Here is an 18,957-nt window from a genome sequence, read left to right as displayed (position 1 = left end):
CTAATTTTCAGGGAACTCTACCGTGCAATAAGAAATTAATTAATTTTTTTTTTTTTGTCTGTCTGGAGAATGTCAGCAAGGGCTGAATGTAATGAAGAGATCTTGTCTTTGTCTGGTACTCCTGTCTGCAATGTGAAGGCCATGGCTCCAGGGGGCTGGCCTAGTCCATACAGTGCTCTTGTTAATAAAAGAAGGAAGCCCTTCCTTAAGACACTTTACCACCACCTGCTGGGAAATTGCCATCATAAACAGTATAAGTGTACACAGCATGTACAGGTACATAGATGAATTCTGCGATGCAAACGGTAGCCTCCTGGGTGAATTGCCACTGTGCACTGTATGACCTGCAGAACTACACTTGATGCCAATGGTCTTGCCTCGCTTCCATTGGGAGGCATAGTCCCTGCCACCATCCTCCTGAGGATCACCTGCTCCCAAGTGTGAAGGACATCTGCTTTTTGCTGCTGCAGTCAGAGTGTGAGGACACTTCGTGCCTCTGGTCCTCGCAGCTCTCTCCTTATACCTACTCATAGTTGGTCCTTAAGATGCCCGGTCTTTCCTGAGAAGCCTGAGTGCATCAATTATTACTCAACCCTGGTGGTGAATCCTCTGTCAGCAGCATCAACCTCAAGCAGGTGTCTGCAGCAGAAGAAATTTCTTTTCATCAGTGTTAGAAATAGACTCATAATAACTCAGAATGGGATGAGATTCTGCTAGTCCTGCCCCTTGCCCACTGCATGCATGCTCTCCACAAGTTCTATCCTGATAGACAGGGGATTCTGTAACTTTGATTTAAGAGTTAAATCTTTGAGACATTCTTGCTGAGATCTTTCCAGCTCTCTTGCAGAGCTCAGCCCTTTGCAGTCCATCTTGGCTCCCTGATAAATTTCTCCTTTCTTTTTCTCCCACTAAAGCCCTATCTCAGTGCTCTTGAACCCTGGGGGAAACAAGACCCTTTCAGTCTAGTTTCTCCAGGTCTTATTCAGGAGTTCCCATTGACTGTACTCCCGTCAGTCACTAACAGTCCCAGATTGCCCACTTTCCACTGGCTCCAAATTTGGTGTTTATTCAGTGAACATAATCCTTATTCCTTTTGTTCTCCCTCCTCTGAAACAGCACACTGTTCACTGGTAATCCTCTTCCCCCCAGGAAGTCACCTGTCCCACACAAGCTAACATTTGTAAATACTCATGTGTACTTTGAATAACCGTAACATGTCTCCTCAACAGCACAAAGAGGCACAGCAAATACTCATTTTGTTGAGGACAATGCAATTCACTCTTCATGTCCTAATGAAATATTGTCCAAGCCTTTTATCTGCAAAGTAGGTACCCAGTTCTTTGTACTGTTTTTGCCCACAGTCATGTTGGGAGGGAGCTCACAGCCTAGGAGGGAGGTAATTTAAGCACAGGACTTGGCAGAGGAGCTAAGAGTCCTGGCAGAGCTGGGGGCTCATGGGCCAGGCCTACTCCTGGCACCCTTCCTTCACTCCCTGGCTCTTTCATTCACCAAATTGGGTGTCTGGTCTGAAGCAGATTTTTCTTGGAGATTGGGAAGACTTTTGTTCCATTTATTTGCCTGTTAGAATTGTCATATTCACAGAGAGACTGATTATGGTCAGAGTCTGGTCCAGGGAAGGTCAATAAATCTCAAGAAAGACCCTTGTAACCAAAGACCCCCAGAGGAGTTGGTTGTCAGATGACAGCACCATGACCTGGCCTGGTTTTACAGACAGGGTGCCCACCCACTATGTCCCACTGATATTTTAGCATGAGCATGAGCATGCATAAGCACATGTGCACACGCACACACCATTGCCCCTTTATCCATGTTGCTGAGTGAGAACTGCTCTCTCAAGTCTCTCTCCAGCGATATGTAGGCTGAGGAGTGAGGATTTATATCATGTGCTTTGCTGAGGTCCAAGAATCTCGGGTGCTGTCCTTGGTTTCACTTGACCCTCTGTGTCTTCGTGTACTTATGTCCCTGTTCTGCATCTCAGCCTTCCCTCTCCAAGGTAAACAGAGCTCTGTTCAGCACTGTATAAGCACCCTGTCCTTTAGGGAAAATTCACTCCCCTAAATGCAAAGCAGGAGGAGGGACAGTGAACCCATGGGCTTGTGGTGGGGCCGGGGTGACCATGGTCATTGTGCCTTTGGGAGTCCAGCCTTATGGCAGGGATCAGGGGCTGCCTCAAGGTTTCAAAGATTTCCCTCAAGTTAAGCAATACTTGACCCTTTAGGGTGCTTATTTAACAAACTGTCGAGGTGGAGCAGATAAAATTCTAGTACTCAAGGTTTCAGTTCAGATGCCTCCCTAACATAACAAGTTCAAAGTTCTTCGTTTAACACACTATTTCCTAAGCAGCTCTCTTTCCCTTCTCCTTCCTTTTTGGTGAGGTCAGGAATGAGCAAGAATCTGATGGTGCCCGCCACTACATATTTATTGAAATGTATTGTATAGGTTGGGTGGAAGGTGGGCTGGCAGTCTTGTTCAAGGGACAAGACACACATGAGAAACTGAACAACCATGAAAGACAACCACACACGTGCTATCCTGGGTACTAAATGATGAATTGCCAGAAGAATGTAAGAGTAACGGCAGCTCAGGGGAATCAACTCTGTGATAAGAGCTGATTATCTCTCCTCACTGGGAGCATGATGGGTGGAGGGTTTCATCTCCAGAGCTCAGGCAGACCCCAGACTGGGAATCTGGGGCTGGTACTTGGCCTTTGTCCTCCCAGTCAGCTGAGCCCTGAGAATTGCTCAGAGACCTCCCGGGAGTCCAGGGCAGAGGGTGAGGAGGATTTTTTGGAAGGCTGGGACTACTGGGATGTATCCAGTTATCCTACTTCTCTTGAGGGCTATACTCCAACTATCTCAGAGGGAGGAATGTCTAACTCTGCAGAAACCATCCTTTTGGTGGAAATCTATCAACCAGTTTCATGGATCTTTGTGAACCAGATATTGAAATGTGGATGGGAATCCCAGGCCAGCCAAAACTTATAAATAGACTTGGGAACCCTCCCCCATCCATCCTTGGAGGCTGACCCATGAGAAACAATGCCCTGGCCCAGGGATGAATTCTTGAACCCACTACTTTGGACCAGTTCAGGCTCTAGGCGCCTCCACACCTCCTCCAGGGGCAGTTGTAGGGCACCCACACCAGAGCTGGAAAGATCAGGCAGGGCCTGGCTGAACAATCTTGTACTTTATATATTAGCCTCTTCTTTCTTTGTTCGCTTGGGTCCTAGGAATGCCCCCTCCCCTCTCCTTTGTCAGCTGTTTGGGAACAAACACAGAAGCTAAGCTTCAGGTCTCTTTTCCTCCTTACACTCCCCCTCCCCCATCTGCCACTGGGGAGATGTGCTTCTTTTCTCTCCCTCTTCCTTCAGCTGGTCTGGTGTCTCCAGGGAAGAGGCCTGGCCTTCTGTAATGAACTGAAAATGTGATTAAGATGGGCCACAAGTGGGGCTGCACACCCGCCCAGGCAGGGTGAGGTCATGGATTGATGGAGTTGGGGCCGGAGCTCTCTCCAGCTTCTAGCACCACAGACAAGAGACGAAGGAAGACAGAGGAGCTGATGCCTGGCATTGGAGCCAGGCAGATGCTGGAAGTGTGCAAATTAGCTGACCATCCTTTTGTCTCCTTGCCAGAATGGTTTAGCAGAGAGCTGAGGAGAGGCCATTTTCGAACTGTTTGGCTAACATGGACAGCAGGCCAATGATAATAGTTATAAGCACTTGATAACCTTCCTGTGAAATCTTATTTAATTTTATTTTGTAGCAACCATCTAAAGTAGGTATTGCTATTCCATGTTAGGAGTAGATTCCACTGAGAGTGACAGGACACCTAAAGTAACAATGGTTCACACATTGTAGATGCTTATTTCTCTCTCAACGTAAAGAAGCTCGGGGTCAGAGGTCCAGGACCCCATGCATGGTGCTGGGATCCAGCGTCATTCTGTCTTGTTCCTCTGTTGTTATCAGTATGAAGCTTCTACTTCACAGCCCCAGGTGGCCTCACAACCACATTCCAGCAGTAGGAAGAGAGGGGACTAAGAAAGAAGCACTGTCTCCCTTAAAAAAAAGTTTTATAGGGAGAGGGGAAGTAGGGAGAAAGAGAGGGAGAGAAACCTCAACGTAAGAGAGAAACAGCGATCCATTCTCTCTTGCATGCTCCACCCGGGGATCAAACCCATAACCCAGGCATGTGCCCTGACCAGAAATTGAACTGGCGACCTTACGCTTTGCAGGATGACACCCAACCAACTGAGCCATACCACTCAGGGTCTCCACCTTTTCTTTTTTCATTTTGAAATTATTATGTAAATGTATGGCATTTGGTTGCATATAACTAATTAATCAACAATATTTTTACGATTTCTGCTTTGCTCCTGTTCAATCATTCTTAATTTTAAAGGTTTGTTGTAATTGGAAAATGAGTCACAACCAAGAAAACAGATTTGATATTTAAAAATACATTTTGGGAAAATTTAAATGCATCTCCTATTTGTTACCAATGAAGAAACGCAGAGACCAAAAACCAAAAAGTTCATTTGCTTGGTGGCGCCAGACTTATTATAAAACTACAGCAATTTAAAGAGACTCCTCTGTGCAAAAGAGTACTTGCAGATCTGTTCAGGAGACTTATAATTAGCAGGAAAAACATTTCCGCTACCCAGCGACGATTTTACTGCTCTTTAGCTGTGCTGGTGACATTGCCTTACTCTGCGGTCATTTTTAGATGCTTGCTTTTCTGGAGAGCCGATCTGGTGCAGGGGAAGGCTGGCCGGAGCACCTTCTCCTATTTAGGACACTTCCTGGAAGTTGCCCAGGACCCTTTACTTATATTCTGTTGGGCAAAGCTTAGTCATTTGGCTACTCCCGTCTGCAAGGGAGGCCGAGAAATGAAATCTTTATTCCCAGTGGCTCTATGTGCAGGGGAAAATTGAAAATTGAGGGACCTAAGACTAAGAAAGGAGGGAGGAATAGATCTTGGATGACTTTCAGATCTCTTCTACACTCTCCCTCTTTAACTGGTGAGGAAACAGAGGTGCAGAGAGGCAAGATAGTCTCCCTAAAGTCAGGCGCTTTGGAAGTGAGGGGGTTGGGACTCCAGTGCAACCAGGCTTCTCAAACCTGCGCTGTCATACCCATTGAACTATACACTGTCTTCTAATGTGATTGTTTGGAAACAGGGTGGGGAGGGGTAGGTGCATGGAGGACGAGAAAAACCATGTGAATTGTGGTTTGGTGGCAGGTGACTGGCCTCTGGATGGAGTCAGGTTTGAGTCCTGCTCGGTTACCCCTTCACGAGTTCAGCAGTTTGCAAGTGGTTTAATCTCAAGACCCCTCTGCACTCTTAAAAATGATTGAGGATGCCAAAGAGATTTTATTTATGTGGGTTTTATCTATTGATATTTACAACATGAGATATTAAAACTGAGAAATTTAAGTCATATTAATTTATCTAAAAATCATCAGTACCTTATACTTTACATGAATAACATCTTTTAAATATAAATAACTATAAATTCTAAACAAAAAGAATGGCACTGCTTCTCAGTTTTGCAAATCTCTTCACTGTCTGGCTTATGAGAAACCAGCTGGATTCTCCTTTCTGCCTCTGCACTCCGTCCGTTGTGACATCACACATCATGCAGCCTCTGGAAAATTCCACTGTGTCCTTGCAGAAGAACGATCAAACAGGGCAAGCAACATCTTAGTATTGTTGTAAAATGGTTTGCACCTCATGGACCCCTGAAAGGCTCTTGGACCGCACTTTTAGAACTGCTGACCTAGTAAATTCTTCACTCTCTCTATGCTTCAGTATCCAAATCTGAAAGACTGCATTTATCTCTCCTTTGTCTGAGGAGGTCTGGGATCTTTGAAGGTGTCTTTAGGCTGCTGAAGGGTCAGTTAGCGGGAGTGGGTGGTACGGTGGTCTCTGAAACAACCTAGTCTGTTCAGGAAACCCTCAGAAATGCAGGAGGTGGGGAGTGGGGAGGGGTGACCTGCAGAGGGAGGCCAGGGCTAGACCCTAGGAGGCCTGGCCTCGCTGCCTTTCTAAGGAGCCAGAACTTGGCCTTCTAGGCTGCCCTGCGACATAGGCAGATTTGCCTATTTTATATTGACCTGCACACACTGCTAGAGACCTGTTGAGGCCACACAGCCAAAGCTTGTTGAGTGAAGTGTTGGTCTCTTTCTACCTGCTGATGTCTCCACCCTGGGTCTGAGAGGACACGGTGCCAGTTCCAACTTGGACTTATTTCTGTGGAGACATCTTGTCTTGGCAACTGGCCTGGTCTTGCAAGGCTTCCTGTGGTGGACAGAGAAGACAGAGGGGCAGGGACAGAAGTGGGGGTGCCGCCGTGCTGCGGCTCTGCCCGACCCCCAGACTGTGGTCATTTTAGTAGGCCAAGTGCAGGTCAGGGATGAAGAGGAAGACCAGAGGGCAAGATGGGGGGGACAGACCTCTCCTTTTGCCTTTGTTGAGAAAGAAATCCTAGTCAGATTTCAGGTGCAAATGGTAGAGGCCAAAGGGATTATTCTAAGAAGGGAGGTGGCTATCTCTGCAGAAATCCACTCCCATCCTGCAGACAAATAACCAGAAAACACCCTGCTTGGTGGGCTTTCTCTAAGCCATTTAATACCTCAAGGGACCTCCCCGGAAATGTGCTGGAGTCCTGTTCCCACTTTTCCTTTGAACAGGAAAAACACAGACTGGAGCCAGCTGGAGACGGGCTGTGCTGGACTCTTTCCCACCGTTGCTCTGACAGGGGAGGGGACGCTGGACGCCTGGGTCTCTTCTCTCCGCTGGCTTGACTGTGTCCTGCTAGTGAGAACCCTAGGTGCCCAGTGGTCCGTGTCCCTGCAGGAGTTAGTCCTGTGTGGAGGGACGGCCCCAAGCCAGTGGCCTACAGACCAGGGGATGGCAGCAATTACTAGGAAAAGACCCATCGAGTTGCCTCCCCCCTCCCCCCCCTGGTTTTAACTTGTGGGTGGGAAAAGAGGTAGACAAGAACTGAGCATCTGGCCCTCTCAGGGTGGTCCTTAGCTGCCTTTAAGAGTCCAGTTACCCCATTTTTTGATTGTCATTTCTGATGGGGCAGATGGTATGACTGAGGCTTCCTCCCCCCGAACCCCAGGAGATTCTTAGACTGGCTTATTACAAAAAGGTGGGTCCTCCCTCATCTTTCCACTAGAAAGAAACTCACTTTTTTTCTAGAGGGGTGTGACCCCCCCCCCCCACATCAAAAAATAACAAAAGCAGCATCTCTGTTCATCATGGAGCCCCCAAGATAGTAGTACATTGATAATGTTGCTGTGGCAACCATTCATCCCTCTTGAGCCCAGAAAGATGGAGACAAGGAAAGGGGACAAAGATGTCCTGTACTGCTAGTGACCTGCTCGTCATTCTGGAGGATAAATCTAATGGGAGGAGGGATAGTGGAAGAGATCTCTCTGGTAGCCAGGGTATCAATGATGATGATACGGGGCACTATTTATTAATCTAAACTTTTACATGCAGTATTCCATTCAGTCTTCACCTCAGTTAGTCCTTTCAGGTAGTCACTGTAATTATCATCATCCCCATCTCCCAGAGGAGATGGGATTAAGTAAATGGCTCAGGGTCATACCGCTAGTTTGGGGAAGAGGTGGAACTCAGATCCAGGCTGTGAAGTCATAACAAGTCCAGGGCAGGACTCTCCCTGGCATTGTCCTCAGAAACCTCAGTTTCCCCTGTGTGAAATGCTTGGGGTGGCAAATGGAAGGATGCATGCGTCACCCGAGACCTCAGTGGTCATGGGACCCACAAGAGTGGTCCTCGTTTGTTAACTTGCTTGGCACCAGGGCCTGTATATCTTCACACCACCTACGAGGCAGTCCTGTTACGTCCCCATTGTACTCAGGACACCCTTCTCTAGTGAGGTGAGGATGCGTCTCAGTCCCCACCACCAGTAAGTGGCAGAGTTGGGCTGAAGCCTATGCTTTCTCTCAGCTACACAGTGGGAGTGGAGTCTCCAACCGGAAGGGAGTCAGTCAGGAGGGTGGGTCATGGAGGGAGTGCTGCTGTCAGCAGTGGCCCCCACTAGGCAGAGCTGCTAATCATTCTCACCTGCAAGTCTGCAGCAGCTACAGCTTTCTAAGGTGCAGAGGGAACCAGCCATGTCCAAGTGCTTGGGCCATCTGGGCCCTGGGCTTCCCCTGAACCCCTTCCCGCTTCTGGGCCTGCTGCAATCAGGGTGTATCTGTGACATTCTGCTCCGCCTGCCTGCTTCTGGTGGCAGATTCTGTGCAGTCTGGGTGGGGTCAGGGCCCCAGCTCAGCGGCACTGTGAGCAGGACACAGGTTTCTCTAGGGCAGTGATTCTCAACCTGTGGGTCGTGACCCCTTTGGGGGTCGAAAGACCCTTTCACAGGGGTCGCCTAAGACCATCGGAAAACACATATATAATTACATATTGCTTTTGTGATTAATCACTATGCTTTAATTATGTTCAATTTGTAACAATGAAAATACATCCTGTGTATCAGATATTTACATTACGATTCATAACAGTAGCAAAATTACAGTTATGAAATAGCAATGAAAATAATTTTATTTTGGGGGTCACCACAACATGAGGAGCTATATTAAAGGGTTGTGGCATTAGGATGGTTGAGAACCACTGCTCTAGGGCAACAGCATGTTCCCGTGCCTAGGGCTGCCAGGGTGGTTGTGAATGGTGAGCAGCCCTGAGTCAGGTTTCTATTCCTTCAGGCTCTCCCTTGTGCCACAAAAGATGAGGCCCCAGGCTGGGCTCCAGGCTCCTGGTTTATGCAGGCCTGCTCTGGCCATCCTTTGTACAGTTTGAGCGGACTGGATTTGCTCTGGTTTACCCTTCAGGACTCGGTCCTTCTGTTTAGATACTCTCCTATGTCTTTTTAGCTGATGTCCTTTCACTAACTGCTGGCTTTGCATCAGACAGCACCCCTGTGCATGGAAGAAATGAAACCCCCAGTGGGGGTCATTTCCAATGGCAGTACTGCGTAGTGTCAAATCGAAGACCTTGATTCTAAGACACACTGTTATTCCATGAACATCACTAAGAAAGAAAAAGCTGGCACTTCAAGTGTGATATCAATTGTAAGCTGCACTCCAATTTCAGAGCTGTTAAACTGTGAAAAAGATGGGCCTCTACAGTCATTAAAACACAGAACACAGAAATGTTTGCAAATACAAGGCAGAGGAATGTTTGTTTATACTGACGTGTTACAGGAGTAATCGATGGGAACAGCTCCGAGCCTGCAAAGTGCTAAAGCCCAAAAAGAGCCCGTGGCTGGTAGAGTTTCTAGGACAGTTCATAGAACCCTAGCCTGTTTGCAATGATGGGGACTGGTTCTGTCTGGTCCTAGTAATCTCCTGGGCAATGTGGAAAAAAAAAGTATTGCTGAACTCCATCCCCATCGCACAGAATTCTCATCCCGGGGAGTAAGGCCCAGGAATGTCTACTTTATAAAACTCCTCGTCCCACCTCCTTGTTTATAGTGGAGAAGACCAGTGTCAGGGAGGAGAGGTGACTTGGTCCGTGCAGAACAGAAGCCGATCAGCATTCCTTCCATGGAGTTCCACATGAACTCCAGGTTCAGCGTTCTTTTCACTGTGTTCCCCTTATTGACTCTTTCCCTTCCGGGGACACGGACTACACCTCAGTTCAAGGGCCTTGACCCTGCTTTTCCAGGGCTCAGTTTGGGAGCTAACCTCAGTCTCAGTACACGTCACGTGGCAAGAGTCCGATATCTTTCCTTTGATTGTTAGACTGTTTGATTTGATAGCTGTTGATAAACCCCTACTAGGTGCCAGGCACCACCCCTGTGTGCGGAAACTTCCTGGGTTTTCAGGGCAAGGCCAGGTCGCCACAGAGCCACACTCAGGAGGACACTGAGTGCACACGGTGAGGAGCCAGGGCCACAGGCTGCTGCCCGCACTGAGGTGGTGTCTTGTTTCTGCAGGGCCTCTGGGAGCAGTGCCAGCTTCTGAAGCGTGCCTCGGTGTTCGCCCGCTGCCACCCGCTGCTGGACCCCGAGCCTTTTGTGGCCTTGTGCGAAAGGACTCTGTGCACGTGCACCCAGGGGCTGAGATGCCCCTGCACGGCCCTCCTGGAGTACGCCCGGGCCTGCGCCCAGCAAGGGATAATATTGTATGGCTGGACCGAGCACAGCACGTGCCGTAAGTCACTGCCCACCCTCCGTGGCTGGGGAGGTGCCCGGGGCCTGGGGAAGGGTGGTGTCTGTCCTGGAGTGTCCCTCAGGAAGCTCTCAGTCTGTGTCATAATCGTGCCCCTTCTACCATACCCCAGCCAGCCACTGCCTGCCAAGTCCCCACATTCCTGGACCCAGTTCTTGCACAGCTCCTGCCCTTTGTCCCCTGGCCATAGAGTGCTGGCCCACAGAGGAAGTCCCCTCTCTTCAAGGCTATGACGAGGCTTGAACGGCCTTCCCAAGGTCTCTGTGCCATTTCTCCTGCCTCCGTTCTCACGTCATACCCCACTCGGTTCCCTCTGACCCCCTCGGAAAACCCATCCCCTGGACACCAAAAACGTTCTCTGCCTGCAACCAGAATCGCAGCAGCGTGGCAACGTCAGTTAATATCTTTGCCGACTGCCTGTCTGAAGTGACGAAGAGCAATGAGTTGGCAAACTGTCCTGGAGATCCTGGCAGGCTTTTATTAAGTGCTTCCCTTTCATTAAATCAGCCTTCTGCCCTCCAGGCCAGTGCTCACCATTCCTTCCACTGAACCTCATGGCGCCTGTGGTTTTGATCTAATCTCCTTGGGTCCCTAGTCATTGACAGTGTCACTGTCCCCAAATGATCATGATTAAGTAGGAGCTTGTCCGGTCACCCTGCAGGACGCCTCTTCTCTCCCCACACTTTGCGCTGATTAAAGCTGTGCAGATGGACAGCCGGTCTGCCATAATTATACAGGCCACACAGCCTGATAGAGAGGGGGAGCCAGCCAGGTCTTTACACCACACACACAGTTTTCAGTCTGTGTTCTTTCCACTTATAAGTAAGTTAGAGCTTTTCATGTTTGCTGTGGAACATGAGAGAGGTGGCTGTTAGCCACTGGGCTCTCCTCTGTAAGGTGGAGGGGCTGTTTTTTGTTTTGTTTTCTTTCTTTCATTTAAATCTTTAGAGGTAGGGCAGGGGAGACACTAGATACTTCTTAGATGAGAGGGGGTTTGGGGCAATTGTTTGGTGTTAAGAAACCTAGAAAAGAGTTCTGGTCCGTCAGTTGGCCTGAGTGTCAGTCAGCCACGGGGTTGGAGAGAGACGAGGAGAGCCAGCCCTTGCCCATGAGTTGCTGGGTCCAGAGGGGAGGACAAATGCTTAGGTGACAAGCTCTGAAGGCAGTCCTGTAGCACAGAGGAAAGGAACACCTGGAAGGTGGATGTGAATGCTATAGACCCTGTACTGGGGTGTTTGACTGGGGCCAATTTTATGAGAGAAATGGGCCCTCTGAGGAGAACATGATGAGGGCATCATTTACTCCTTGCTTGGCCCCAGGAGGCCATTCATTTTCAGCCTAGAGGGGCTTGGTATCCCCTTGAGAGGGTTTTAGCTGAAAGGAACAGAGCATAGGCGTGAAAAAGAGAAAGCCAAGCTGCCCATGGAGAACAGATGACCAAGAGGAAGGGGGGGAGGTGGTCCCAGATGACCCTGCTGGGTCTTCGCCAGGCTCTACAAGGTGAAGGATGCCCCTTCAGGGAAAGGGTGGTCGGGTGGAAGGGACATTGGTCACTGGGGTGCCACTGGGATGGAGATGGCCTCTGGGGCCCTGAAGACAGAGGGGAGCAGACCAAGGGGCATAAGTACCGTGTGGCTTGTGAGATGCTGCACGGAGGGAACCGCTCTGGGGAGACTCCCAAGTTTTCTGTTTCAGGACCAGCATGCCCTGCGGGCATGGAGTACAAGGAGTGTGTGTCCCCTTGCACCAGGACCTGCCAGAGCCTGTACATCAATGAAGTGTGTCAGGAGCAATGTGTGGATGGCTGCAGCTGCCCTGGTAATAAACCTCCCAGTTTATTTACCCACCCGAGATCTTGCCAGGGCTCTTGGCTTAGGGAAGCCAGATGAATGCCCCTTGTGTTTGTTCCCTGTCACTGAAATCAGAGGCCTTTTATTTATTTTTTAGAAGTCTTCATACAGAGTGGTCAGGGCTGAGCTGGTATTCATTTTTAATTTATATTTTCCTGTCGTACTGTATCCACGAAAGCACCTGTGTCTAGGAAACAGAAGGACGATCTGGGTGCCAACAATGACTTTGTTTTGGGAGCATGTGGCCCAATCTGATGGCAGTTTTTTGTGTTTTTCAGTTTAGTGTCAGGAAACTGGTCTGGGAGAAAGATATTTTAAAATGCTTTCTGGATTTGCCATGTGAGCCTAGCTGAAAAAGAACTTTGCACCAGGAAGTCATTCTCAGGACAGACTTTGTGAGTCTGGGTGAAAAACCCTGTTAAATTAGTAGGAGTGAGTCCTGTGTGTTTTGACTCACGATGTCCCTACCGGAAGACCTTGAACAAAACTCTTGCCTTGTTTTCATCCGTAAAATGCAGATGAATTATCTTCCTCCCTCTCATGGCGGAAATGTGAAAGGCAAACATCCCATGGGTTCTTTGAGCTTCCTGGAAGAAGTCCTCAGCCTAGACTCATGACTTCCTTACTGAGAGACTATGAACAAAACTCTTGCCCCATTTCTTCATCAGGAGAGTGGAGATTAACAATCCCCCTCCCTCATGTTACACTAATGTGAGAGATTAACATCACATAACAAGTTCTTGAGCTTTCTGAAGAAGCCCTAGGCTGATGATGATCACCCATGGGGATTCTAGAGTTATGTGATGAGTAATGATGATGATGATGACAAGGTTGAGTCTGTGCCTTGATGCCCTTGAACCCAGAGGGACAGCTCCTTGATGAAGACCGCTGCGTGGAAAGCACTGAGTGTTCCTGTGTGCATTCTGGGAAGCGATACCCTCCAGGCGCCTCCCTCTCGCAAGACTGCAACACCTGGTAATTGGTGGTCTGGGACAGCTGCCCAGGGGTTGCGAAGGAGAAGTGGGGTCAGTAGGGGCAGTGGCAGGTGGAATAGGACCTCATCTGGGCTGAGGGGACCAGAGGTTGAGATAAGGGGAAGGGCAAGGAAGTCAATGATGGAAAGCAAGGATGATTTTACAGATATGCTTAGAGGCAGCAGGGTCAGGGAGAGAAGGACTTTACATACAAACAAGCTTTTCCCCAAACTATGCTTTAATAAGTGACTCTTTCTTCCTGGTGAGGGACTACATAACAATCAGTAAGCCACAGACAGTTCTTCCCTCCTTGAGATCACTTACCCCTAGGTGGAAGGAGGCTGCAGTGCCCGTGGAAACTCATGCGGCGTGGCCTCCACGGTTCCTGCAATCAGCCAGGCTTAGCCTGGGCTGCCGTCTCTGCTCAGCTCAAATCACTTCCTCAGGAAGCTCCTCTGGATGTTTCCTCTGGTTAACTTCACCTGCCCCTGCGCACGGGGAATATAACGCCTCATTTTGTCCCCAGTGCTCTTCTCTTTGCTGTTGGTCCCTGCTTGGCAGTGTTCCAGGAATCTCCCGAGACTGCCGGACATGATTCTTGGTGTTATCCCTTTCAACAACTTTTCCTTCCTCTCTTCCATGAGCTCTGTGTGTGTGTGTGTGTGTGTGTGTGTGTGTGTGTGTGTGTGTGTCTGTGTGTCTGTGTGTGTGCACATGTGCCCTGGGAAGATTGGGGAGAGGAATTTGATTGCTTAGTGCCTGGGTAGGGGCATTGGATCCCCTAGTTGTTTTGGTTTGTCTATTTCTCTGTCGGGGTTTCTTCCCTTTGGCACTATCTCCAAGGTTCCTCTGTGGCCAAAGCCCTGTCCTGTACACCTTTACCCTCATAGAGACCCTCATCCGCTCCTTTCTTCTCCCAGATCCCTTCCTTTGGGGGTGGTAGTATCTGTGGGGAGAGCCAAAACTGTCTATGCACCTGTGTTTGCAGAACTACCCATGACCTGTGCTTTCCTCCCCAACAGCATTTGCCGAAATGGCCTGTGGATCTGCAGCAATGAAGAATGTCCAGGTAAGTGATGTTTTGCTCATTCTCTGTCTTTTCTGAATGGAGAGGTATGTCCTCCCTTACTAGCCACACATCAAGGCAGGGAGAAGGCGGCATTTCTGCATGGGCTGGATGTAATCCCTTGACCAGAGCTGTGGTTTCAGATACCAGCTGGGCTAATCCAATCAGGGGCCAGCTGAGGGAGAATGCACCTGGGCCAAGGTTTTATTGTCTTTTTCTCATGAGAAAAGGATTAAGGTTGAATGAGCTACAAAAACTGTAAGGTCACGGTTGACTAAACAAAGATGACTCAAATTCTTTGGAAAATTAAGAGGGAGGGGGGCCTGGTAATTCTTTAAGCTTGAAGTGAGAACTTCTCGAATTTTCTGGAATGCCTGATATGAAGACTTTGGCATGGTCTAAGAACTAGGAAAATCAGACCAACAAATGATTCTTCCTATCCTGTCCTCCCACGGAAAATCTGTTTAGGAAGAATTGTCTTATATTCTCTGTCTTTTACTTTCTCCTCTGTTTGGCCCCAAATTCTATTCTATTTATTGTAAACTTTGCCCATTCAAAGCTCTCTTCTGCTTCACCCCCCAAGGACGATGGCTCTTTTCCTGACTGTTCTCCCTTTATGGTCATTCATATGATGTTTGCTGTGTGCTAGGCAATATGCCAAACACTTTACATCTACTGCCTCATCACAACAACCTGTGAGGCAGGTATAATTTATTCACATTTTACAAAAGAGGAAACAGACCCGGAGAGGTTAAATAATTTGTCCAAGATTCACAGCTGCTAAGCAAGAGACAGGACTCAATTTCACAACAGCCTGACCTCTACTTTTGCTCTTCCCTTTACTTTCCCTACTAGTGTTTGATTTATCTCTTTGTAGGAGGATCTTTCTTATCCTTCATGAGCTCTAGAGAGGTCTCACATTTAGCCATCTCAGCCTCAATTTGTATGGTGGATTCTACTTTGTGGATCCCCATGTTTGTAAAGTGCAATAAGAAAATTGCAAGGCATACAGCCAGGTAACAGGCTTCCTTCCCTGTAGCCCCAAGAGGCCACATTGGCTTTGGTGGGCTAACAGGGGGTTGAGCTTGGATACTGGGATCATATTTGGGGTCTGTGGCTTTAGGGTTACTTAAAACCTTACCTAATGCCTGCTATATTGGGAAAATTCTGAGACTGGCTGGAAAGTGGGCATGAAGAATAGGTCAATTAATTTGGCCCAAAGATGGCTAACTAGTCAGTTTATCTTCTGTGCAATTCTTGAAGGATGAAAGACTGCTCTTGCAAGTGGTAGCAATCCTCCAATTTAACATAATTACAGCCTGTGAAAGACCTACGGTGCCTTTTGAAAGACATAAGAAGTTGCTGCAATTGACCTGTAAAAAAACTTCTAATACCTAAATAATGAGCATATTTTGTATGAGATCTGTGAGCCACAGTCGATGGAATTAGGAATTCGCCTCATTGTGTTTTGTCAGATTGACTATCAGATTAGGAATTAAAAAAAAAAAATTTATTTGTTTATTTATTTATGTATTTTTAGAGAGAGGGGAAAGGAGAAAGAGAGGGAGAGAAACATCACTGTGTGGTTGCCTCTCACTCATGCCCCCAACTGGGGACCTGACGTGCAACCTAGTCACGTGCCCTGACTGGGAATCAAACCAGCGACACTTGGCTCGCAGGCCAACACTCAAACCACTGAGCCACAGCAGCCAGGCCAGATTAAGAATTCTTAATAACCACTTTCTATAGAAAAAGTCTTCCATCCATCCATCCATCCATCCATCCATCCAACAATTATTTGAACACCCACTGTATACATGATAGAATGCTTGGTCTGGGGTAGACAATAATATTCATTGGTCTTCAATTCAAAAATTAGAGAATAGCTTTACCGAGGATGCAAGAGATTTTCTTGAAGCTTTGATGGGAGGGTAACCAGCTTCAACTGTGCAGCCCACTGAGTGGTTTGATATTTTGCCAACCCCACTACTAAGCTACTGCTCTGCATATTCAAAGCCTTGGCTCTGACCTTCTATTTCTAGTTCTGAAGTTTAGTTGGTTGCTGCCTCCCAGTCCAGGTCAACCTGTATCACACAGGCATATTTATACACTGTGCCATGATTCAGCGGGCAGTGGGGCTATCTTATGTCCCTAGTGTGATGTTGCAGGTAGAGTGTCTGATGGGAAGGTCCTAGAAGGGGATACTCTTGGCTCTGTTAGTGAAGCAAAGAGCAGACTGGGGCTTCTTTGCAGTCCCTGGAGGAGCTGACATTGTGAGTCTTAGAAATAGATAGCTGGATTTTGATTCTCTGGAATGAGATGATAGTGTATTGGTTGTCTATTCCTGTGTAACAAATTATCTCCACCCTTAGCAAACAACACCCATTTATTATCTCAGTGTTTCTGCACGTTAGGAATCTGCATGTAGCTTAGCTGGATGCCTCTGGCCCAAGGTTGCTCATAAAACCGCAGTCAAGTTCTTGACTGGGCTGTGGTCTTATCTGAAGTCTCCATCGGGGTGAGGGAATCACTCTGAAGCTGTCGCATGCAATGATTGGCAGGCATTGGTCCCTCATTACATGGGTCCCTCCGTGGGGCTGCCTCATGACATGACAGCTGACTTCCTCTAGGATGAGTGATGTCAGAAAGAGTGAGGGCGAGCAGCCCAGATAGAAGCCAGTCTTTTAAAACCCTGGTCTCCAACTGGCATCCTTCACTTCTGCTGTATTATATTTCCTAGAAACAAGTCAACGTGTCTGTCTACACACAGAAAGACATGAATACAGTATGTGGGGACCATAGGGGGCATCTTAGAAGCTGCCTAGCACAAAGTGTTGTGTGTGGGGAGTGGGAGGGAGAACAAGCTGCCCAGCTGAGCATCCGTCAGGCTGGGGAGGGGCTGGATGGAGCTTCTGTGACAAGCTCCTTGAGATCTTCATTGCTCACTCACACCTCTATTCCGGTCGGGAGCTTGGGCAGCCCCAGGCAAAAACTGTGGTTTCCCCGGAGCCTGCAGACTCCCTTTCTGTAGCCCCTAACCTCTCTTCCTTTCCTCTGCAAAACATCCTGCTCAGAGAAGCTCTGATAATTTAGTTCTCATTGAACCATAAATGCTTGCTTAGAGTAAATGAGGAAGGAGTGTGCCTGTTAATAGAGACCACTCCTTAAACAAATAGAGCTCTGGTTATGGAATTTCAAAGTCCCAGTGGAAGAGCATGGAAGGTACTTTTCTGAAACTGGGAAGGTGTAAGTGGAGGACTTTCCATTTGTGGGCCAAATCCTATGAGTGTGGAAAGGTGGATGGGGGCTGGGAACATGGGCTGGGGACTCTGGCAGCCTGGCTGGCATTCCAATCCCACCATTCATTAGCTGGGTGACTTTGGGCAAACTGCTTAATCATGTACCACCTCAGTCTCCTAATCTGTTACATAGCGATGATTCACAGCAGCTTCATCCCATGGAAGCCGTTGTGACTTGACACCTAGGAAACACTCCATAAATGTTAGCTATTTTCGTCTTCCCAGTCCCAGCCATTGTATTAAGCAAGGTCAGGCACATGCCCACAGCAGCCTGGAATGGGGAGGGGTGGTGTGAGGTGGGGTGTGGCTAGGGCAGGTGGGGCAGGAGGGTGAGACCAAGCCAGAACCTACCTTGGGCTTGGTGTGGGAGGTGCGTGGGCCTGCTCTGTCTGGATGACGGGGTGGGTAGGGCATTGGTACACTTGTTACACATTTGGTTTGGATCATTTCTAATGTATTCTAACACAGGCAAACTTCCTTCCTGGCTAACAGAGCTGAGTAAACCAGGGCCCATGCATATCCAGGAGAAGCATGCATTTCTAGGTATCATGGAAAGTGCTGTGGCCTGCCTCAGCCCATGCTGGGGTTTCTGGACTCACACCTCTGTTGGGTCAGGCCAGTACATCACCGTTCATAGCCACGGCTTTCCTCCACTCTCCGTAGCCAGACCCAGTTGCTCCCATGGGCCCAGGATCAGAATGACATCAGGCTTGTGCCTCATGAAATCAGGCTTATGAGAAGCTGCAGGAGCCAGCCCAGGAGGCACTATTGGGTGGTGCCAAGTGCTTTGTGCTCTGGAGCCAGACAGATGCCCGTGCACAAATCCCTGTTTGCCTCCTTTGGGTCCCTGGGTGAGTTCTTCTCTGTGCTTTAGCTTCTGTTATCTACAAACTTGGGCTAATACTGACCAGCCAACTCAGAGGAGCAGTCGTCGGCAGCCGTCTGTCTCGAGAGACGATGGTGTAGCTTCTTAAGAGTCTATCTGCACCGCCGAGAATGGCTGTGCAGTCCGACTCGGGAGTGACACGGTATCTGTCTCCTCCCGTGTTGAATCGACATCTTACGATGACGCTGGAGTGTCCTCTCCAGTGAAGCTGAAGCTACAGAGCCTGGGCAGGGTGATATGGAGGGTCTGCTGTTGCCCATGCAGCAGACCCCCCCTCTCTTCGCAGCTGAAGGGTCCAAGGGAAAGACGGAGTCAATACAGCTTGGCTTCAGGTGCGCCGCAGGAGTTGCCGGTGTTGACTACAACGTCAAACCGCCTTAGGGACTCCGGCTCCGGATTTTCTGTCGGGGTTTACTCCCTTAGCCTTTCCCCTGAAGAGGTATACCGCAAGGCAGCGGAGGTTTTTTGGAGTCAGAGTTTTCCTTCTCTGAGGAGCAGTAAGTGAGATGATACCCACAGAACACTTAGAAATATACCCGGTACATTTGGTTGGGATTATGTGATTGTGATTTAGAGGCAGGCTTTGGTGAATATTTACATCAGGAGGGAGTCTGAATTGCTTTGCTAAGGTCTGTGGGCTGGTGCTTCTGAAGC

The 18,957-nt window shown here is 48.5% G+C and overlaps 1 protein-coding gene across 1 annotated transcript in view; it reads left to right on the top strand.

Moving 5' to 3' along the window:
• VWF (von Willebrand factor) overlaps window positions 1–18,957 on the top strand; it is a 124,531-nt gene that overhangs the window by 17,981 nt on the left and 87,593 nt on the right. Inside the window, exons 7-10 of the mRNA XM_090272686.1 lie at window positions 9,994–10,210; window positions 11,924–12,046; window positions 12,942–13,053; window positions 14,075–14,121. Coding sequence (XP_090128812.1) covers window positions 9,994–10,210; window positions 11,924–12,046; window positions 12,942–13,053; window positions 14,075–14,121 — 499 coding nt within the window. The remainder of the gene's footprint in view (window positions 1–9,993; window positions 10,211–11,923; window positions 12,047–12,941; window positions 13,054–14,074; window positions 14,122–18,957) is intronic.

Source organism: Furipterus horrens, unplaced genomic scaffold, assembly GCF_987537825.1.
Source record: "Furipterus horrens unplaced genomic scaffold, mFurHor1.1.pri manual_scaffold_4, whole genome shotgun sequence".
NCBI classification, from domain to species: domain Eukaryota; kingdom Metazoa; phylum Chordata; class Mammalia; order Chiroptera; family Furipteridae; genus Furipterus; species Furipterus horrens.
The sequence above is the reverse complement of the archived record's forward strand: the minus strand, read 5'-3'. Positions and strand labels throughout refer to the sequence as shown.